The 23,473-nt window shown below is 49.5% G+C and overlaps 1 protein-coding gene across 1 annotated transcript in view; it reads left to right on the top strand.

Moving 5' to 3' along the window:
- The window catches only part of ZMAT4 (zinc finger matrin-type 4), a 42,613-nt gene extending 40,591 nt beyond the window's left edge, over positions 1-2,022 (top strand). The window contains exon 7 of the mRNA XM_050326061.1: positions 1,587-2,022. Within this exon, the coding sequence (XP_050182018.1) occupies positions 1,587-1,602 (16 nt within the window). The 3' untranslated portion in view covers positions 1,603-2,022. The remainder of the gene's footprint in view (positions 1-1,586) is intronic.
- Positions 2,023-23,473: the final 21,451 nt, after the last annotated feature.

Here is a 23,473-nt window from a genome sequence, read left to right as displayed (position 1 = left end):
TCAGACTCTAGATTCCTGATTAATTTTAGGGCTTTTGCAGAGAGGGGACTTGATCCTGGTGTAAAACCAATTTAGTGGTCAAATGAATTCTAAAGAGGTGAGAATGGTCATGTGCAGCTGGGGAGGTGGCTCTGCAGCCCTTTCTGCACAGCCCTTTGTTCGACTTTGGGCTGCACCCTGTGAAAGCCCAGATGGTTGATGTCCTGCTGAGGAGCAGGGACAGCAGGCTTGGGCCTGGGTGGGCTCTTTCCTCTTTCCTTTTCTTTTCTTTTTTTTTTTTTCCCTGGTTGAGAAACACAGATGTCTAATTGAAACAGGGTATTTATCACCATAAGCTGCCTGGCTATTCAGGAATCAGAGCTAATCAAAATATTGTAAATATCGTGCCTGGAGAAATGTCAGCCTTCCCCATGGTTGTGTTTCCCATCTATTTAAGAAGGTGTGAACAAATATTGACAGCCTGTTGTGGCTGAGACACGTCCTGGGCTCTGCATGTCTGGCACAGCTCTGGGGAGGCTCTGGGGCCGCCTGGCCCAACTCCATTTGGGGCACATTTGATGCCAAACACTATTGCTGTTTCCTCTGGGTGTTTCCAGCCCTGTCTCTGGTGCCAGAAGGTTGGGCTCCTCCTGTGCATCCTCACCCAGAATGGATGTGTTCTTTGATAAAAGATTTCCAATCCATTTCTGGAAATCAGAGTAAATACCTGAGTCGTACCATGCACTGCACACCCAAGCTAAATGAGCTTGCTCTTACCTTGGTGGCTGCAGCTTTTATTGGTAACATTTCCATGTGCCTTCTGTAATATGTAGTGTCTGATGCCTAAAGAAGCCTTTAGATCAATAAAGATGAATAGTTATAAAAGGTAGATAGAATTGAAAGGCGTTTTAATTTGTCATTGTTTCAGTTCCAGAGAGCAGCTGAATAATTACACTGCCTGTGAAGAGAGTGTGTAATACGTTCTCTCATTATAGGCCTAAATTGCCTCCCTTCCCTTTTAACGTAAGTGAAAATAAGATATCTCTGATATCTTCTGTTTTGATCATAATTTGAAGGCCCCAGAATGGCCTGTGCAACTTTGTGTCATGGTGTCAGGTGTACAGATTAATTATTTGGATGTAAAGCACAAACACTGGGCTGATTGCTGAAAGCACAAAACAATCCTGAGCTTGCCAACACCAATTCCAGTGAGGAATTCCTTGTCAGCCGGGCCATGGAGGGGGCAAGCTGGGCAGGGTTTGTGAGGCTCTTAAATTCAAACTGAGAATCTAGAGAAAGGATACTTTTTCCAAATTGCTATGGGGATTTTCTTTCACAAAATGCAAAAAAAATGTCCTTGAAACTGCAAATATGCTTTAGATGGAAAGAGTTTATTTAGATATGTTTTTTTAGATTCGAAGTTCTCCTCCTTGGATCACAGAAGGCATTTCTTCAGTCATTCTGTGGAGAGCTGAGGGTCTGCCCAGTGCTGGGTCCCCTCAGCTCTGCCTGGGCACGGGGGGACAGTGCAGGGGCAGATTTATCTCCAGGGTGGGACAGGGTCCGCCAGGATGGAGTGTGACTTTGCCCTTGGTTCTCTCTTGCAGCCTGAAGAACCAGTAGTAGCTCGTCAGTGGGGACAAGCACCGAAGCTGCTTCTGCGGAGAGGAGCGGGTCAGCAGGAGAGGAGGCTTTCTTGGACAATGATCCCGTGAGGATTCAATAATTAACATGTAACTAACCTTCGCTTTGGACAAATACATGGATTTTTTTTTTAATTTTGTGGTGAGTTAAAATATTTCGATGGATTTTTTTACCCTTTCAAGACAATATTTATTCAGCACAGAGTCTAGAGTATGATAACTATCCTGTAAATACAGCACTTACTCATCAATCATCTTCAGGGACAGTGGAAACAAACTATTTTACTTTTTCATATTTATTCTTAGATTTCTCCCAAGAGTATAAGATTATTCTATTACATTATCCATGATAGTGATGTAATCAGTCTTCAATCAGAAATAAACACACTTTCTTCACCTCTTCCAGCATGGTTTGTGTCAACACATAAAGAGCCACAGCGGTGAATCACGGGGATTGTGTAACAGATGAGTTTTTTCCTTCCCTCTTTGTCTCTAGAGAAGCAAATGGTTCCATGAGCAAAGAACACTAAAATGAAAGTGTAAATGGCTTTCCCTGCTGGTGGGATTCCTGCAGGCTCGCCAGGAGCTGTTTGCTTTATGGACTTTGCTGCAAGCCCGAGGCCGGACGCTGCTGTGCCCACCAGACCCTCCCGGGAGGGGAGGTGGGACTGGACCTGCTGCCTGTGGGTCACCTGGCCCTGGCAGGAGGGGCACAGAGTTATCCCTGCACCCAGCCCAGCTCTGACCCTGCTGGCAGCAGCTCATCCCCTCTGCCTGCTTTGGGGATCTGAGCAGGGAGAAGGAGCCGAGTCAGAGGACTGAGCTTTGCTGCTCCCCACCCCGGGGGCTGCCCCGAGCTCTGCTGGTCGGGAGCCTCGGCCCCCTGGGCTGTGCTTGAGCCTCTGGTCCTGCCGAGGGACGGGTCAGGTCTCCCTGTTTGCTCTGAGAGCCACTGCAGAAGCTCTGTGTGATTAATTTGTGCTCTTGCATCGATGCCTTTCGTGTGCGGAGGAGAATGGGTTGTTCACAGATGAGTAAACATCTCCTTGGGTTTCATAGCTGTGGGGTGGTTTCATTTATTGTGTTTTGGGTAATAACACAAGCCGCCAGTGTTCCTGAAGCTAAGCTGCCTCTTTACAGGGAGAATGATTTACAGAAATAGGGCACATCAGTCATGCGGGTGCAGCCTGACTTTTCTGAGCCTCCTTCCCCCAAAGGAGTCCTCCTCCAAGCGGCACCCAGGGTGCTGCAGAGGCGTTTTTGTCAGGAGAGAAAAACAAAAATCTTCTAACTGTGTGCTCTAGTAATCACTACGAGCTAATTGCAGCAAATTAATTACAGCACAAACACAATTTCTTTCCTCAGGCAGGTGTGGAGACAGCTCTGCAGTGAGCTGGGTCAGACCTGGCCTCTGCTCCCAGCCTGTGCCAGGCTGGCTGTCCTTCTGCCCTGGCTCTGTGACCTGGCCCGGAGCTGGTGGCTTGCTTGGTCTCAGAGAATGAGTAAAGACAGAGGACCTGTCTCTAATTTAGGAAGATCCAGACTTTATGCCAGTCCAGCACCTCTGGGGTAAACGGTTTGTCCTGTGGCCCTTCAGAGCAGCAGGGGCAGCGCTGCCCACGGGATTCCATGTCCCACATCCCACCTCCCACACCGCCCAGCCCTGGTGAGTGAGAAGCAGGTGAGTGAGAGTGAAGTGCCCCATCACATGCCCCAGCTCTCCTGCTTCCACCTGGAGTGGCAGAGCAGTGCAGTATTTGCGTTTGTTGCCAATATAGTCCTGGTCCAGTCAATCAGGCTTTGGTTCCTAAGTCCTTCTAATCTCTTGCTTTTCCTAAGTTCATTAGACCTTCAAAGCAAGACATAAAAAGACAGATCTCCTCGTGGTAAGTCAGTGATCCCTGCAGAAATGCTGCCAGATCTCTGATGTCGAACCTGGTCCAACCACCCCAGGCTGAAGCACCGTGAGAGGTTGTATCACAGGACTTCGAAAATGGTTCAGTGCAACCATTGCAGCCCCCAAGGTTGCTTTAAATTGAAGGGTGAAAACATCTGCATGTATTTTCTTAATTAAAAAAAAACCCAACCACACACTCTGCATTTTTCATGCATTCCATCTATCTATACATTACAGAATTTAGTTTTGTTCTGGCCAAATGTTCTTCCAGCTTAAAATTCCGTGCAAGATGTTCTGTAGAGGAAGTAAATCTCAATAATTTGTCATCAGTCTGGTTGGGTCTCACCCCACACAAACTTTACAGAGCAGTGCTAACTGGAATAGCTCTGCCACTAGGGGACAGCTGGAAATGTGGTTATTAACACTGAAACTGTGATCTTTTAGATGTGTTTTATTAGAGTAATAATGTAACTGTAATAACGCAGCTCTCTAGGCTCTGGGGCAGATGTGCCATGGTACGTTCTGGGGACAAGACACTGTGGTGGTTTATGCTCAGACACAGCACAACCACAAGTCTGTGGTTTTATCTGGCTCCTTGTGGAGGCAACAGAGCTCTATGGCAACAGGGTGTGAGGTGAGGCTGCCCCGAGACACACGGCCTCATCCAGAGATTAATCACGGCAGAGAACGCTCCTGGTACGTAAGTGCTGCTTCCTTTGTTAAGTTCCCATTGCATCAACTTAATTAGCAAGTCCTGACCTTTAAAACCACCTTCCATAATCTCCAAATTAAGTGTGTGGAAGTCTGATTCCTCCTCGGGGCTGTGCTGGCAGCTCCCTGCACCCGTCTGAGGTCACTGACCCGACCAGCTGCCAGCCCTGTGCCACCATGGGAGGCTGTGGAGAACCCCCAGGGCTGGGGCAGCTCTGGAGACAGGCAGGACCCAGGCTGGGGGTTGAACATTTGGGATCTCCAGAGAGAGAGCAGATATCCATTAACACTGCAGTGTGTTCCCCACTGAAGTTACTGCACTGGGCTCAAGTGTAAGACTTTATGACAAATTTCGTAGTGGGCCACTGCTCCCTAATTGAGCCCTGTCGCCTTCTCGTGGGTCTCTGACAAAAGCCTTTGTCTAACATGTTTTTAATCAGTGTGTGCGTTTCAATTTGCATATTAATAGCAAGGAACTCTTATTACAGCTGCTGTTGATGAGATGGTGTCAAGCCCATCTTCCCATCTGAGGAAAGAAAGAAACTGCATCTATTGTATGAAGAATGACATTGGCAGAAAACATGTCCATTCTTTGCCTCTATCTTCCTTTATCTCTGCCTTTATTTTGCTCTTAATGGCTGATATGGATGCATTCATTAATCTTTTCTTTTCCCCTCATAACAAGGATCATTTACCAGGAGACTGAGACAGGATTTCGCGCCTGTTGTGACAGCTCCAAGCTAAATACCGCGGTTTTGTTCGCTGGTTTTGACTTGTAAAATGGCAAAAGGTGGCCCCAGTCTGGGAGCTGTTTGTTGTAGCAACCCAGAATAGTTAACATGTCCTAATGAACCGTGGCACTGCCTGCTCTCCAGGGTCCAGCCTTTCCCAGCTCCTCAGGTGTTGGTGTTGCCATCCATCCCAGTGCCAGTGACCAGCCGTGGTGCTGGAGCCACTTCCCGTGGTCTGAGTGGCAGCAGGGGCAGATGGAGTGTGGCTGCTGTGGCACAGGGGATGTGCAGGAGGGGTGGATTGAGCGAGGGCTCGTGGTGTGGCTCAGAGCAAGCCCTGAGTGAAGGGAAGCTACAGAAATGGGAAATGCAGGAGAAAATTCTGAGATAAAACCAGCCCATGGAAGGAGCTGGAGGAAGAGTGAGCCCTGCAGTGGGGGGGGTGCTGCTCATGCACATTTAATGAGACCAGTGCTGGTCTTTTAGCAGACAAACGGCCTCAATTCACCCAGCGCTCGGCGCTATCGATTCAATAGCTTCTCCTAATGAGGAAATTATTATCTGTGTTAGGGCATGTGGAACCCAGCAGGTGCACAGCATTAACTGATGAAAAAAAACAACTTTGCTAGGGCCAGAAATGATGGTGCAGTGCCAGGGATGAGCGGGGCCCTCGGATGGACACTGCGAGGAGGCTGCCTTTGTGTTCAGCCTTGTGGAGCACGAAGATGGAGAGGTTTGTGCCACTGGGCATTTGGGCTGGGGCTGCCAGGAGCAGGGCTCTGGGTCTGACAGGCACCACTGTGGATTCTTGAGGCCCAGGCTGCTCCTTGATGCCTTTGGCTGTTCCTGCAGGTCTGAACAGCAGCACCTCTGGAGGGGTCTGGCCCTGAGTCCAGCTCAGGTCGTGCATCTCTAAACCACCAGAGCGCTGTGCCTATTGCTCCCACCATGACTTGCTTTCTAATGCAGATTTCCAGTTCATTAGTGCAGTGATGCATTAAAATGGAATCTCAGTAAAAAGGCAAAGCTAATGTAAAAAACACCAAATGATTCCTCCCCGCCCCCAAATTCTCCGGTTCATTTTTGCCGTGATTTGGGCAGAGGGAAGGGCCAATGTCCTGCAGAATTCCATCTGCTGGCTGGGGAGTTCTGGGTGCTGAAGTCCTGAGGACTGCATGTGTCAGACCTGCAAGGCTTCAGGATCCATCCCTGGAACAGAGTATCCAGTCAATAGATTTAGAGACTGGACAGGCTTTAGGGCAACCGATTCTTCTTTGGATCTGGAGTAGGAACAAAAAGCTCTCGGCTAGATCCAGACTTGAAAAAATTCAGCTTCAATTTAATGTAATTATGGCAACAAATTAGAGAGTTTGGAGGGGAAAAGTAGTAAGTCCCTTGTAAAATTAAGTAGTATAAACCTCATTTATTATTTCAAATTTGCAAGCTTTAATTAGCATTACAACCATTACCTAATTTCACAGGGTTTGAAATAAATTTGTTGTTTTGCATTGGACAGAAGGTTAAAGCTGTCGACTGCCAGCTGTGATTGTAGATGTCAGGGGTTGTATTTGGGGCTTTGTTCAACCCTCTGTTGCCATTCAGTGTCATGCACTTGTATGTGAAAATGCCCAACCTGATGATTTCTGTTCTGAGAGCAGGGTATTTGTGTCTGTGCCAGTTCCAAAGTGAGCACAACATGCACTGCAAAATAAACGATTTGAAGCTGCAATTGGATGAATTTGGGGTTTTTGAGGATTTATTTCAGTTGCGTCTCTTTTCCCCCGGCCGAACACCGTTCACCTCAGCGACCCTCTGGCACAGCCAGGTGCCTCTTTGGGCCACCTGCCCCTCTCTGAGGTTTCCTCTCACAATCAGAGCTTGTATCACCCACATCCATCCCAGCCCTGCAGGGAGTGGAGGCCGCTCCGGCGGTGTGGTGGCACCGGTGTGGTGGCACCGATGTGGTGGCACCGATGTGGTGGCACCGATGTGGTGGCATCGGTGTGGTGGCACCGGTGTGGTGGCACTGATGTGGTGGCACCGGTTTGGGAGTCACTGGCTGGCGAGGGCAGAGCCCAGGGCACCGTGCCACTGTGAGGGGAGATGGGAAAGCACTGCTGGGAACAGCAAATGGAGCTCAGGAAACAATCCATCACCCTCCCAGCGCTGAGAGCACCGTGGCAAATGTGCTGACAGCCCGCCTGGCCCTGCCTCTCCTCTTTGCCAGTCGCCTCAGTGCATTCACGGTGAGCAATAAAAGTAATATTTTAAGTTCAAACCCAATGGCTCTGACCCATTTCTCTGCATAGCAACACCAGCCTCCCGTCCCGGGAGGGGCATTTGGAAAAGCCTCAGAGACATTTAGCAACATTTTCTCTTGGAAGTTGATCTGGAGAACAGCTCTGGAGCCATTCCCTGTTGGCAGGCTTCAATATGTGTGTTTTAAATAGTCAGCTGCTGTGTGAGTTTAATATAAAACACGAGTATTCTATTTAATTAAACAGGCAGTTAAAGAATATATACTGCTTGCAGAGGGATGCTCTGTGACTCCTCTGCTTCCCAACAGGCCACAAATGGGAATCTGAAAGTCAGGTGTCTTCATCATGGGAGACATCATGGAAATTCAGTGCACTGTTGCTAGTGCTGTCACATATGGAACAGGGATGCTGGAGGTTACAGTCCCTGAAACCTTGGCCCAGACTGGCACCAGGCAGGGTGGCAATGACCCAGCTGGGCTTACAGGGGTGGCTCTTTGCCTGAACTGCAGCAGAATTGTTGAACTCGCTGGTTTCTTTCAGGATGCAGATTCACTGCTCTGGCTTCTCCTCTGGAAGTGTACCCAACGTGTCCCCGGCTACTCCAATCCCATTTGATAATCAGCAAAGCAGAAATAGTGCTTTTATGCTTCCTACATATTAGCTTGAGTGACTTGTGTAAAGAAAATATTGGCCAGAGAATGAATCCAGAGTGCAAAATGTGCTGGTTTTTTACGTGCTGTTTGTGCTAGTGTTTATCCATGCCTCAACCAAAAATAGCAGCCTTTGGAGATATTTAGTATTTTCCTCCTCATCAGCTCATAACATCCCTGTTCCTGTTGTCTGGCAGAAACTGTCTGAGCTGCAGAGCCATTTCTGCCACCCTTGGCGGCTTTTTTCCTCTTGGCAGGTGTGAGCTTGCTCAGTGCTCTGCTCCTGCTCGTGTCCTCTGCAGAGCCTTCCCTGTTCCTCCTCCTCCTGGAGCCTGGGGAGGGTGCTGGGGTGAAGGGAGGGTGCTGGGGTGAAGGGATGGTGCTGGGGTGAAGGGGAGGGTGCTGGGTTGAATGTCTCCCTGCTGCCTGAGTACCCCCATGGCTCTTGCCTCGGGGCCCAGGTTGCCCTGAGTATTCCTGCTGGTTGCCCTTGAGTGATGTCATGGAATAGAATTCCAGGGAAAGTTCCCTAAAATAGTGAATTCAATTCTTTCCAGCTCAGGGTTTTCACCATTGCAGCTCAGAATTTCAGGTAAAGCAGCTCAGCTCTGCCATAACCTATGGTTCTGTTTTGCCTCCGGTGACGATGTGACCTCATTTCAAAAGGTCTGAATAACTTGCATTTGGCCCCTGGATATGACACAGAATCTGACTCCTTTCCTCTTTATTATACCTGTGGCAATAACTGTTCTTTCTCTCCAAACATAGGGTTTCTTCTCCTTCTCATTTCCATTCTGGAAGTGCTGGTTTCTGTTCTACTTTTAATGGAAAAGCTGGAGGGCAAATGCAATTAAACCACAGTGTATGAACTGTAACTTGTAATAGTTTTTAAGAAGAAAAAAAAAAACCCAAACCACCTTGTCACTCACAAAGGACTGGCTTTCTAATCTGGGCTCCATCACAGGTCCAAGTTTCAGTTCTTGTGACCAGACTAAATGAGACCACGATCACAGAGCATTTGTGGGGAAACGGATTGAAGGTGTTAATGAAGGAGAGCTGGAACTGGGTGACAAGGCAGCACTCAGGGTCGCTCCTCCTGGGGTCATGGGGGGTTGATGAGGAGCCTGGCTCTGTGTGTGTGTGTGTGTGGAGCTGCTCCCCTTGCTTCTGGCACAGAGAGTTACAGAGATAAATGTGCTGTTGCCACCTCCAGTGTCCCTTGTAGCCACAGGTGTGGGACTGGAGGATGCACCTCCCTGAGGCTGCCAGCCCCACCTGTGCAGCCCCTGTGTGCTCATGCCATGGCTAAGGAGGCAGCTGGGGAGGATGGAGTGACCTGCCATTATCTCTAATAGATAGGATCAATAACATGAAATGTATCATCCTTCTTCATTTTCTCATCATCCTGGAATTGATGCCCTGCCTGGCTCAGGGGCTGCTGCTGAAGGCTGAGCTCATCTGTTATCACTCACCTCCTGATTTACACCAAATGTTACATTTCTGCCTTGGAAAAAATGGGCCACGTGTCAGTGCTGCTGATCACATCTTGGGCTCAGTGACCTCAGAGACCTGCTCCAAAATTATTCCATAAGAGCATCTCCTGCCTTAGTGATTTATCCCGCAAACTGCGCCCCGATGACTCAGGATGGTTGTTTCTCACTGCAGACACTGAGGAAGGTATGGAAGCTTCACTGAAACTGTGCATTTCCATGGAGAAGTGTGAAATTATTATTAAAAAGTAGTTATTGAGGCATAGAAGCTCAGCAAGAGCTGGGAAAAGCACACCTCTTTAAGTTATTGCATTGAGCTCTTGCTCAGCAGAATATCCAGGATCTACTGGGGAGGTTCCTTGTGGGAGTCAGGACTGTGAGTCTGCCTGATGGGAACTAAAACGAGAGACCCACCACTTCCCCTGGGGATGGAATTGGTGGTTTCCAAAGGTGCCGTGGTGGCTGGTCAAATTCTGACATATTTAGGCAAAGTTAATTACCAATGCTATAAAACTTTTCACATCAAAGGTTTAAGAGTTGTACTCCTTTGATAAGGAGTCACTTATAACACCTTGTTACTTTCCCAGTTCTAATTATGCTTATCAGTCCATGCTGGTAATTAGCGTGGTGTGCAAGGCGAGAGCTGGTGCAGTGCCCAGGGAACAGATGAAATCTCTGGCTGTTGAGGCTGGAGAGACATTCCTGGGGCAGCAGTGACACCAGGGGACGCCCAGTCCCGTGCAGGGGATGCTCTGCTGCAGTGCAGGTGAAAGGCAGAATTGCAGGCAGGTAATAAACTGCCCCATTTACCAACCGATTAAACAAGTATTTAAAGCCTGACTTGGCTGCCCAGGCAGCAGAAAACAAGGGACAAGGCAATACAGCCTGGAATAATCTCTTGATGGCCGTTCTGGCTGCAGCTATTTGAAAGCTGAGGTGCTGTTAATCACCAGACAATGGTTTCATCTGCCTGGAATAGCTGCTTTTTGCAAGTTTTTCTAATGTTTATTAGATGTACCTGTTTACTTAAAGTTCACAGCATTTAAATAATATGTTTGGGCAGGTTAAAAATAGCACAAGATGCTGCCTCTCTCCAGGCTGTGGGAAAGACTCCAGTTAACAGGAAAATCTCCCTGTCCACCCTGCCAGTGCCAGACTCTCCTCTTGCTGTACTTCATGCCAGTTCATTTTTTTAATTGGCAGCTTACTGAAATTAAAATATTGTGTTTTCATGTGTTGTCACTAGCATTTAAGGAGCTCACCTTTCAATTCTGCCAGTTCTCCATGGGGCAAGCATTAGGATCAGATCAGGGGGCCCTGGGAAAAGGAGTTGTGTGTTGTCTCATAATCTGCAGGAGCAACTGGGAACTAAACTCATTTATTCCTGAATAAAGGCCATTTCTGATGGAGCTGGTGGTCTAGAGAGGGAAGTGCTGCTGACCTAGTGCAGGGGGCTCATCTCTGAGCCAGTTCAGTCTTGTTAATGTATTTCTTCACTCATAATTAGCCTTTCCTGGGGTGACTTGTGGCAGATATCCCCTTTAGGGCCTGTGGGCTGGAATTGGTGTTTTCCTGCTGGCAATGCAGCTTTGCTGGAGTGGGATCCGTGGGGGGAGGTCTCCTCGGGATGGGAAGGTGCCAGAGCTCAGCTGCAGCCACCCGGGAAAAGGGCTTGGAGGGAAGGATGTGCTGGAAAGCAACTCACACTGTCAGGTTTGGAGTCAAACAGAATAAAACTGATAGCTTCTAAAAATTCATGGGTGTGTTAATGCATTCAGTCGGGTGTAATTAAATGTAGAGACTCAACAGATTCATATAAACACTCAGTGGGAGCCTGTCAATCTTCCAGGGTAATGAACCCCCAAACAAATGCACAAACCTTTAATATCTCCGGCAGAGCTGAGGGCTGTGGAGAAGCATCCCAGGGTCTCTCTGTGCCTGTGCATTCCCAGGGGGATGCATGACCTGCTAGTCTGGAGGGCTGAGGAGCAATTCCTCACACCTGCTGGGCACACCTTTGTGCTGCAGTGCAGGCCCACAAATCTGGGGCTGTGCAAAGCAGGATTTGTGATCAGGGCATGTCCTGGGCTTTGAATGCCAGCAGATGGAGATGCTGTGCCTGGCACTCAGCTGCACTCACCAGGAACTCCTCCTGCCCCTGCCTTGTCCTTCAGGAGCTGCTGGAGGTGCTTTGCTGTGCCTGGACCTCTCTGCTCTGGTCTGGACAGAAAATAGTTGTCCCATATTTAAAATCTGGAAAAAAAAAGACCCAAACAGCACAACTGAGCGATGGATGTCTGTCTGATGAAGGAGAACATTTCCCCCATGGGATTGGTCCTTTTCTACAAACTGCACCACATCACTAGTAAGGGTTGGAGGTCAGGTGAGTGCACAGGGCACTGAAACCCAGAGGAGCCCCCCTGGGCCCTGGCCAGCTCCTGTGCCACGACAGGGCAGTGCTGGGTTGCTGGCAGCTCGAGGGGGCAGGACAGTGCCTTGTGCCCCCACGTCTCTGAGTCGTGCATGTCGAGGGCTGCAGTGCATCTTCTGGTTCCTGCACATTCACCAGGACACTTCTGGTGATGTTTCTCCTAAATTTCTTCTTAGGAACTCTTCTATTATTGGTTGAATTGGGAAAATCATCTAAAGCAGAGTGAGAAAGGGAGGATCAGACAGTGCTCAGCTAATTTTTCTCCCATTTGTGTTTTTTTTTTCTCTTTCCTTTTCTCAGTTCTCACCTTCTCACAACAGTTGTTGCATATCACTGTAAACTTCATTTAATCCTTTGTGAAGTTAAAGTAAATACTCCTGAAAGACAAAATACATGCTGTACTTGATGTAAGACTAATGACACGTCCCCCAATTATCTTCAGTGGTGATATAGCTATAATCAAATTTAGAGAGCAGCTGCGTTGCTCAGCGCCGTTGACAGGGATGCAGAGAATTAGAATTGATGCTGCCTCTCGTTAATGCAGCAGCAGCAGCCCGCTGGCCCTGGCAGGGGTGAGCTCACCCAGCCTGGCACAGCTCTGGCACAGCCCAGCAGCAGTGCTGGACATTGCCAGAGTCCGCTCTGCCCCTCACCGTGGCACTGCCCAAGGCTGATCCTCTGCCCCACAGCTGATCCTCTGCCCCACAGCTGATCCTCTGCCCCACAGCTGCTCCTGGCTGGGTCCTGCACATCCCCAAACGTGGGGGGAAGTGAGATGGAGCTTCCAGGCCCCTTCTCTCTGCTGGGCTGCCAAGCCCTGCTGAGCCATCATTCCCAACAGCTCTGGGAAGCTGGGAATTTCTCCTGTTGGGCTTCAAAACCAGCCAAGCACCTGAACTACTTTTGTTTTTATTTTTATTTTTTCGCTTTAGCACAAGAGGGTGTTTGAGCAGAGGACTCCTTTCAGCTGTCACTTTTCTCACAGAAAAAGCAGGTCTTTGCCTCCCTGCTGTCCCAGCTGCAGCAGGAGGTGTCCATCAGCAGCAGGGAAGGAACCCGGTGGTTCAATAACCCCAGAACCTTCTGTGGTGCTCTTGGGTTTTCACAGTCAATGTAATAGTGGTGTTCAAAATAATTGCTACAGAGCGAAATTGTGCCTTATCACAGGGAGCAGCGTGTGGACAATGGAAGCGTTTCAGAGCGTATTTTTAGGGCAGGGAAAAAAATCAATCTAAATCTTATGCTTTTTTATCATATGCCTTGAGCAGTGAAAGGGGGGAAAAGGGATCAGCATTTTTGCTGGTTGGATAAGGCTGTGAGCAGCCTGGTCTGCTGGAAGGGGTCCCTGGGGACAGCGGGGTCAGGGCAGCAGATGCAGCTGGCAGGTGCCTCAATGCACCACACCGGTTTTGCCTCTCCTTGGTGCCTGTCTGGGAAAGTCAAACGTTTATGTGTAACCTAAAAGAAAAGCTGTTCTGCTGGTGTGAGCTATTGGGTAATAAAACAGGGAAAGGCACTGCAGTCAATAAAAGTAAATTAATAACTAGAGACAACAAACCTTGCTTCCCTGACTGGCATAAAGCAATCCTGTGCTGAAAGAAGGAAAAATGTCACAGTTTGTGAGGAGGCAGGTCGAGTCCAAGAGGAATGGGCCACGGAATTTTGTGGGATATTTGTGATCACAGTGTTTTCTTCCTAAACCTTTTGCGGTTCCTTCGCGCTGTGCTGCAGGCAGGGCTGTAGAGCAGCATCCTGCTGAGACAGGGCACACCAGGACGAGGGAAATGGGGCTTGAAGGCTGTCAATCCAAGCTTTGGGAGGCAGCCCCTAGGACTGTGCAGCCCAGGGAGCCCCTGCTTCTCCCCATTCTGAACACTTATGTCTCACAACACCTGGGAAACTGCCCCGAGAACTGATCTGGGGCTGCTGGTGGTGCCCGAGGTGCCCTCGTGGTGCCTGCCCAGCGCTGAGGTCCATGCCCGGATCTGCCCTTGGCTCCAGTCCTGGAATGCCTGGCACAAGTCAAGCAGCCCTGTGGTGCTGAGGAGATCCAAAGCCCCTTGGCGTGGTGGGTGCCACCCGCCCGCAGCCGGCGCGGGGCTGCCCACACCTGCCCTGGCAGTTGTGCTGCTCATGCAGCACAAATTAGGAGGCTTAATTATTTCAATAGAGGTTAATTACATTAGTCACTACAGCAAATCTCCAGTTCATGCCATGCTTTCCACTTCATTTAATTCATTACCCCTTGTGACAGTAGATTTCTGCCTAGAACTGCTCATTTGTATCCCTTGTCCCTTCCAGGAGCAATCCTCCACCTCAGCCCTTTGCTTGCTTTTGCTCTCGTTCCTTTGCCCATGAGCCCTCTCTGTCCTGCCTCCCCTGTGTGCAGCACAGCCCATCATGGGAAAAAACCCAGCCAGTTGTGCAGCCCTTGCAATGATTCCCAAAGAGCCATTCCTCACCCTTTAATGTGTTTCTGTAAATGGCAAGAGTAAAGCTCTTGGATGGCATTTAATTAGTTTTGCCGTGCCTTCCCTGTTCAGCAGAGATGTATGGTAATAGCTGAAGGATTCATACAAAGGCGTGCTTTAATAATCAGAAATTCAAATTCCAGACAAGACAGGACAGGAAAGATCTGCAAACAAGCACAGAATTTTTTTAAGTTGCCCAGATGAGGCTCAGTCCTGCAGGCACACGGTGCTGCTCTTGGAAGTAGACTGAGGAACTGCTCCTGCACCCAGGTGTTCATTGTTCCCAAATCTCCTGCTCCCCCAGACCCCCAGCACACACCATGGGGGGAGATCTCTGCAGCCATGCAGCCCTGGTGCCCAAACTGCAGCTGCTGACATGTGCAAGGGGGAAGTGAGACATTTCCCACCTGTTCAGCTATTTTGTAGCTTGGTGGGAGATTTCCTATTTTTAACCGTAGCTGCATTTAAAGGAATAAACTTGTGAAGGCAAACATAAGGTAACAACCAAAGGAAGGAGTTTTTTAGATGCAGATCTGTCTGATTTAGTACATGGTGAACATTTTCTTTAGCATAATGATACTTCTTAGGATGCATGATGAAAATCTGCAGTAATGAACAGACACAATTCTCAGTTTTCAGTCTCATCATTGGCTGCCATTAGCATTTTGCTATCATTAACCTGTGCAGGATAAATTGCTTATAAAATAGATATTTCTTTGTTGGGCACTAGCAGGTCTAGTTGTGGGGAGGGATGTGGAATTCAGTCTACAGTTTTGCATCATGGACATGAACTGTGTGTGGCTTTGAGACTGGAGGTCAGGCCAGTGTAAACCGGGGAAATCTTTCCAGGTTTTAATCTGAATTGAGACTTAAGGATTTGAAGATATTTGAACACCCAGTCAGGCGTTCTCTTTGGCTGGGAAACAATCATCCTCGTTGTCTGCAGGCAGAGTGACCTTCCCCAGGTAAAGCTCTGCCCTCTCTCCTCTCCTTTCTGACATTTGAGCACTTCTCCTCTGGCCAGGCTTTCGGAGGTGCTGCCTGTGCCTTTCTGTCCCTGTGCAGTCCCTCTTGGCCGCTGGCATCCTGGCATCCCGGCCGGGATGCTCGCTGGGACGTGCCAGCCTTGGCTGGGAGCGCTGGAGGGGCACACGGAGCGCTTCAGCTGCCAGGAAATTAGATTCATTTATTTGGGAATCTGTGGCACACAAAGCACTTTAATAACCACATTCATCTAAAGGCCACATCAGGAGAAACAGTACTGCCTGTTCCCTCTCGATGCCAGTTAGTGGGGAATGCTGTTGTTAACATTTAGCAGGAGCTCCAGGTCACCTTGATACAATTGAGCTAACACACATTTTAATGGCTGTTTAATTAGATTTACCATAGGGAAGATGCCATGGAAGAAAGCTGCATTCCTGCTTCCAGCACTTGACTTGGTGGCTGGATGCAATAAAAATGCAGATAAAAAACTGCAAGTGATAGACAAAGATGAGGTGGGTTTTTTTTTTTACCCCTGTTCAGTATAATTTTCCATCCTGGTCTGGGTGATGTGTCTGCTCTCACACCCTGGTGGGACAGTGCTCTTTTCTGCCTGCCACAAAATGCAGGTGCTCCTCCACGGCTGATTTGCTTTTAGGTGACCTGAGCTTTGAGCACCTCACTAAATCATTCCTCAGAAGCTGCCCCTGTGTCAGAAGCAGGATTGAAGCAGAAGGGAAGGAATCCGTCTGGTTTCCAGCAGCAATATCCGAATGTTGTGGCAAACTGGTCCCTGCATTAGAGAGCAAATAGCTCATGTCCTTGTCCCATCAATTTTGATTCCTGTGTGAGGCTGGGGGGACCCCGAGGAGCATTTTGTAAAGCAGCCAGTTGCTCCCTCATAGGAAATAAAACACTGAAACATATTGCTATAAAGGATATGACACCTCTCCTGATGGATTTATTAAGAAGACCCCGAGAGTAAAGAGTTCTAAAAGCTGATCCAGTCGGCAGTTCCAGCTGTGTAATTGATATCCATTATTTCCCATTGACTGCTCTGCAGGACTTCTCTTTCTGTAGCATCAACAGATTCTGCCTCTGAGCTGCTGGGGCTTGGCAGAGAGCAAAGCCGAGAGCAAACCCAGAGCACGAATCCCAGGAGAGAGCTGAGTTGCTTTTCCTCAATTTCTTCCCATAAATACACACCTTTATCCTAATTTATGCTGTTTCTCAAGTCACTGCATTTTCACAGGGCAGTACAAATCTGCTGTGGCTTTGCTGAAGCAGAGACTGGGTGTCACTTTGGGAGGTCCATGGGCTGTCTCACGGCGGGCAGGAAAGGTAACAAAGAGAAGCAGTTATATCTTTAGTGTCTTTAATTCCCTTGACTTTTTTTAGAGGTTCAGAAATGGAAAAACAGTGGAAAAGCACTGCAGCTGTGCCACAGAGCCCATACCACGGTGATGGCACTGGGGATGTGGCCTCAGGCTCTTCAAAGCCTCTGCAGCTGCCTCTGGACCTGAACTGTTGTGCCTTTGTGTTGTCCAAGGTCTGTATAACTTCACCATTTTCATGCATAACAAGAGCACTAGAAAGCTGTAGAGGTGGGTGTTTTAAAGTGAAACTGAGTCCCAGTCATGGTTTCCTTCCCCTAGAGCAGTTCTAGTTGTAAAGAGGATGATAGATTAAGTTATGTTTGAGTGACAGATTTAAACCTGGGCTTCTTTCTGCAGCCTCCACATCCATGCTCTAAATTGGAGGCTTGGGAGTAGAGCCATAAATTACTTAGTTTATTGAAAAAATAAAATATCAGGAACAGATGAAGAGAGAGAAATGCAGATTGAACGAGTGTTAAAAAATGATTAGGGTAAGGTAGCAAATGAAATAGAATGGCACTAAAACTGGGGGACGTGTGAGAAACTCTCTCCAAGTGGCAGTACTGGGGAGCTGGGCTCTAAAAACATGGAGCTGTGGAACTTCACACAGGTGAGTCTGGCACTGCCAGGAGCTGCTCTGTGCACCCACACTGCCCAGTGCCCTCTGCCCGTGGGGATGGGAGAGGGATGGAGGAAGTGCAGCTCATGGATGGAGCCAACCCTCCAGCTGTGCTTGTTGCAGGCACTGATTGCTCCTCCTCTCCCAGCCCATGCCCCAGGCCCAGGGAATGTGCCTCCAGCAGTGGGTGTTTGCAGGGGGTTTTTTGCTGGCCTCGGTCCTGCCTGCAAGTGTGGAAGTTCCCACCCCTCCCCCAAATCCAAGCAGAGGTGGATTTCTGTCTGCTGGCTTTGGATAATTTCTTGTAACCTCTCTGAGTCTTTGTACTGCCTCCTTCCCTCCTCCCAGTAATTACACACAAGACCACGGAGAGAGATCAAATCCTGCCGTCTCCTTTGGATCCTGGAAACGGCCTCTTAAGGCACCCTCGAGCCTCTTTAAAGGAAACAAATCAAAGTGCTGCACCAGACAATTGCAGGTAAAGCTGCACTCCTGAGCACCTGCCCGTTCCAGATAGCCCTGCAGATGAGGAATGAAGCATTTCCAGGAGATTGGATTCCATCTGGGGTCTGGGGAAATTCCGCAGCTCCACAAACAATCCATCACCACCTGCTCAGGGAGGAGCGATAACTTCATCATCTTCTTCTGGAGCCACTGTGGGGACGGCAGGAGGAGCAGCAGTGCAAACTGCCCTCCCTGCACATGGAGAGGAGCCAAGCTGGGTCAGGGGAGCAGCTTTCAGCCTCTCCTTCCCCTCCTGCCCTGCTCCATCCGAGCCCGGCCGCTCTCCCAGCAGCTCTGCTCGCTCATGGCTGTGCAGCTGCACTGGCGGGCAGGGATTATTGCTGGTTTCTCCACAGCCTTTGCTGTTAGACTCATGATGATGGTGGCTGTTATGTCCCTGGAGCAGCAGTGAGTGTCCACCCAGGTGCTGTTGGTATGTCCCTGGTGACACAGCAGCCTGACTCGGGCAGTGTCACTGTTCCTAAAAGCAAAATGCCTTCTGGTGACCACGGGGCTTGTGTTCTGTCCCAGGGTGATGCTGCCCAGGGGGATAACTTCCCCATTCCTCCTCCTGCTCCTCCTCCTCCTCTCTGCAGGGCCAGCTCCTGGGATCACCCACAGCCGGGCACCCAGGAGGGACTGGATCTCTGCAGAGTGCCAGGTGGCATCCATAGGGAAGAGGCAGATGGATGACAGCATCAGTCTGTGGCAGAGGGACAACTTCACAGCCACCAGCAGAAGGATGGGATGGAGATCCAGCCTCTGGACTTGGTTTTAAGTGGTTGAATGACATCACAGCACAAAGGGGAGAGTGTCGAAAAACGGTGTAAGAGAACATATTCTCTCATGTTAAATCACCACTCTGTGGGTCCTGTTGCCATTGGCAGCCTGAGGGATATTTTGCAGAGATGCTAAAACACGTTGTAAATTAGGAAAACAAGAGCGAAACCAAACCAAAACACCATATTGTGTAAGATCACTTCTCTTGATACCAGAAAAGCTTCTCAGAACAAACCCACCCCATTCATGTTTACCTTTGTTTGGGGTTTTTTATTTGAAGAAATCTCCTTTCTGTTTTTCAATAAAAATAGCTGTTGTCATTGATGTCCCCTTTGCAGCCTCGCCTCGCTGCCTGCAGAGGTCAGCAGTGCTGGAGTCCCTGTGGGATGTGGGCAGCCCTGCTCCTTCCCAGGCCAGGAAAAGAAGAGAAACACTTCATGATCCTTAAACTTGTTAAATTTAAAACTTGAAAAGTCTCAGGCAGAGATCTCAGCAGCCCCAGGTAAAGTTTTCTTCAGCCAGTGTTGTTACTTCTCCACAGAGAAAGTGAGTTAAGGAGGGATGAATCCAGCCCATAATTACTGAATTCCAGTCCATAACTCCTTCAGGAAACAGCAGCAGTTGGAGTGCTGGAGAGCACTGGGGCTCACACTAAAAGGAGAGAATTGAAGGTTTTTAATATTAATTTTATATCAATGGACAATGGCTGAGGAAAATGATAAAATTAAAAGAAATAGGGTGAGGATACAATTAAAAAGCAGCGTTTCTGAACTGGAACTGCTTTGCCATGAATTGAACCTGGTCATGGTTGAGCAGAGCTATTTCACTCAGCGTTGGATTAACTCATCAGCAGAGTGCCCAGAATCTGATTTAATTTGAAAGACTACAAAATTATATTTCTCTGCTGATTTTCCAGGTGGCAGGATTAGACGCAGAGCTTTTAGTTTTCCACTACTTCCTTTTAACCTAATTTGACAGAAATGGCTTTTGGTACAAGGCAGAATTTGCTGGGTGCTGCATCAGGGATAAAGGAAACATCAGAAAAATGGCAAAGCGCAGTTGGGGGAGATTGTTTCCCTCTCCCTGGAACATGCTGGGTTGATAAACTACAAAGGCTGAGTTTTCTGAAAGAGCATAAACCAGGGAAATTCGCAGCTCTCATGGAACGTTTGCCGCTTCACCAGAGCAGCCCCTCTTTCCCGGGAGAACAAGGAAGACCAAGGGTTGCATCTTTGGTGTGTGCTGGCCCTCATGAGGACACAGGAAGGGATTGTTGCATGGCTGGCACAGGCATGGCCACGGGCACAGCGGCTGCAGGGGAAGGAAGGGTGGTGGCCAGGGGACAGTGCACGGCGTGTGGGAACGGGAGCTGCCCTTCCTCCCGGCTCTGCTGATTAAGGAGCTCCTTTTCTTGGCAGTTAGAGCTGGAATTAAAATATTGCTGGGAGAGGGAGACCCAGGGGCAGGCGAACAGCTTGTTCCCAGCTGGCTCAGCACTTTCCTGTTTGCAATTCCACCTACCAGAGCTCAAAAAAGGCTCCCTGAAGGCGGCCGGGTGCTGGGCTGGCAGCCCTGGCAGCCCCCAACACCTGGCAGCCCCCAGTGCCCCACAACCCCTCAGCTGCATCAGCACTCAGGGGGCATCTCTGCTCCTCCTGCTGGGAAGGCAGAGGGGCTCTTGATACACATCCAGCCAGAGCAGTGCTGGAACAGAGGTGGAGGCAGGAGAAGGGTGTGTCCAGCCTGGCTTGGAAGCTGTTTTTTGGCTGCTGATGTTGCTGGGTGCTCGTGGGGATCCTGGAAGCTTCCAGGGCTTTCCCCTCTCTAAGGAAGAAAGGGGATTTTCAATCTGACCTCCAAGCTGCAGGAGCTGGGGAAGGGTCTGCTCTGGAGGGGCACCAGCTGGATGGTTTAAAGGCCAAGCTACTCGGCTGCTCTTGTTTTCCCTCTCCACGTTCTGCACCCCTCTGACTGCTGCAGTGATGAGGCTCCTCTTTACCCTGGCAGAAGGGACAGACCCAGGTTAATGACCCCCATGCAGGACTCCCACTGCTCTTCTCCTGGACATTTTGCCAGGCTCCAGTGGAATGGTTTGCCTGGGAAATGGTCTGTGACTTAGCAGGATGTGTGCTTGTGAGAGGCAGGTTTCTAATGACTCCTCAAACTGAGATTTTATCCCTGTAAATGCAACTAGGTCTCAGTGTCCCTGATTAGCTTCTTGTGACAAATTCCATCTGCCTGCCTGGGAACAACAAGGACCTAAAAAACCCGAGCACCAGCCCTGCAGCCGGCTGCTCCCATGCTGGGCTTTGTCATCATGGGAAATCACTTAAAAAACAGGAAACTCTTCCTTGTTCCACTCAATTTCTTGGGACCATTTGCCTGAAATGTCACCTTCACAGATGAAGGAATGAGATTTATCACAATCAAGGGAGGCTTTGACGTGTCCCTTTAAGTGAATCGAGGATGCTTTTAGTTCTGAACCTGCACAGGGTTTTGCTGGTGCACTGTGAGTCCCTTGCATTTTATAACACTCACAAATGTGCACATTTTCGGGCAGTGCTGGTGTGATTTTGCCGCTCTGGGCAGCGTGGGCTGCCAAGGCCGATGGAGAGCATTGATGGCTCATTGTTGGAATGCCAGCTCCAGGCATTCCTCAGGAATGCTGAGAGAGAACCCTTGTGCTGGGTTACTGAGCAGTTTCTTACATATTTTGGGGTTTTTTACAGTCACAACACACAAAAATCCCACCTGTGTCACTGCCCTCGTCAGTCACGGCGTTTCTGGAGAGCATTTTTAGGCTGTTACGTGCGACAAAGAGGAGCCGAATCTGTGCCACGGGTTCTGTGCTACATGTGTTCTGTGCCACGGGTTCTGTACCATGGGTTCTGTGCTACATGTGTTCTGTGCCACGGGTTCTGTACCACGGGTTCTGTACCACGTGTTCTGTGCCACAGGGGTTCTGTGCCACACGTGTTCTGTGCCCCGGGTTCTGTGCCACAGGGGTTCTGTGACACACATGTTCTGTGGCACAGGGGTTCTGTGGCACAGGGGTTCTGTGACACACATGTTCTGTGGCACACGGGTTTTGCTCCCCAGATGCTGGTGCAAGGCTTGCAGGGTCCTGGCGCAGTGTGGGTACAGGTGGTGGGGGGCTCCCAACTCCCAGCTGTGCTCCCCACCACAGCCTCACAGCTCCCTGCTGCCCTGGCTCCGATGTCCTCGTTCCTCCCCCTGCCCTTTGCCTGCAGTTCCCGTTCTGCAGCCGAGAGCTGCGTCACCGGTGCCGTGGCCTCGGCCCCACGTCCGGGGTGCGGCTCCTGCACCGTGCCCGAGCCTTTGCCCGGCGTCTGGAGTGGCTGGGAGTTACCCCAGGCCGGTGCCCGGGGCTGGGTGGGCTCTGCCTGTCTCTGGGCTCTGGCCACGATGCTCTGTGCATGGCATGCCTGGTCTCCTCAGCCCCTGGTGCTGCTGCAGCGAAGGGGGATTCTGGTGTGAAACACCTCACAGAAATGTGGGGCGTTTGCCGTTGCCAAAGCACACACAGGAAACCTGGATGAGTCACTGGGGTGAAGCAGTTATCCCAAACCCCCTGTCCTGGAAACCTTTTGGCACGGATGAACTTCACAGACCCGACAGGCTGTGGTGGGGGTTACTGGGACCAGTCAGGGAGCTTCTGTCCAGGCTGGTCATGCCCACCCCACTGTGGTGTTATCTGGCACAAAGCAATTTGGAAATCATCAGTGCTACCAGCAGATATGTTTTTAACGAGGTTACTTGTGATTAATGATCAACCGACCGCACTCTCACTGCTGAGCCCGACAGACCAAAGGCAGCATCATAACTCTGGGGTTTGGTGACTCAGTGATGTTCCATCAGATTTTGAAGCTGGTTTTGTTCCAACTCGAGCAGTTCTCCAACCACAGGAGGGCGGCACTTCCATGAACTGCCAAAGTGATGGGTCCACATTAGTTTTGCTGGAAAAACAAAATTCAACAAAAAAAATATTACCATATATATATATATAAATAAAATAAAATTAAAGATAAAACTGGTTAACAGGAAGGAAGGGGGAACACTCAGACACCCAGCCCCAGTCCTGGGGACAGACATGCAGCTGTGGCACACGAGCGTCACCCGGCCCCACTGAGCCCTTGTGCAAATCCAGGGGGAAACGGTAATTACTTTTCAAAGCAAGATTTGTCCCTAAATCGGTGTTGAGGTCTCAAGGGAGGGCCAGACCCCCATGAAGTGATCTAGCAGAAGCGTGCTGTTTCCTCTGAGGGCTGGCTGTGGGACCTTTCCATGATGTAAGTTTGCTGCAGGGACTTGGACACTGACATAATGTGCTGTTCACTCACAAATCATTTCCCGTTCCGAATACCTCTCAGAAAGGGGGACAGATTCAATTTGCTGGCTGGTTTCATTGTGTTTACAGCAGCTTGGAAAATAATTGAAAGAGAAAATGAGTGCAGTGTGAGCGTGGAGGTCCCAGGGTCTGAGATCTCTCTGGGTACAACCATTGTGTGGCTCACAGGGCTCAAGCCACAGAGGAGCCACCAGGGGTGGGTTTAAAGCTCCTGCCCAATCCTCCTGCCTCACTAAATAAAGAACATTATATCAGTGGTGCTGAAATGTGGAATTGCTGTCTAGATGCTGCCATGGTCTGCAGCTCTCAGCGCTTGGCTGATGTTTAACCTGGAATCCTGCTCAGGTGAACGGGATTTGCCATCTGAGGGGTGTGTGAGGGTAAGGCCAGGCCAGGCCAGACTCAGTGGTGTTTTCCTCTGCTGAAGATAATTTGGGTTTGCTTGGTCAAAGCTCAGTCAGCAGCAGAGGAAGGGCATTACCTTCCAGGAAGGCTTTTTTGGTCGGCTGAAGTGAGAGGTTTCTGAGAAGTGCCTGCAACCATTCCAGGTTAAACTAAGAACTGGCATAAAGTGACAAGGGGC

This window comes from Myiozetetes cayanensis, unplaced genomic scaffold (genome assembly GCF_022539395.1).
Source record: "Myiozetetes cayanensis isolate MyiCay16 unplaced genomic scaffold, myiCay2020 scf30, whole genome shotgun sequence".
NCBI lineage: Eukaryota > Metazoa > Chordata > Aves > Passeriformes > Tyrannidae > Myiozetetes > Myiozetetes cayanensis.
The sequence above is the reverse complement of the archived record's forward strand: the minus strand, read 5'-3'. Positions and strand labels throughout refer to the sequence as shown.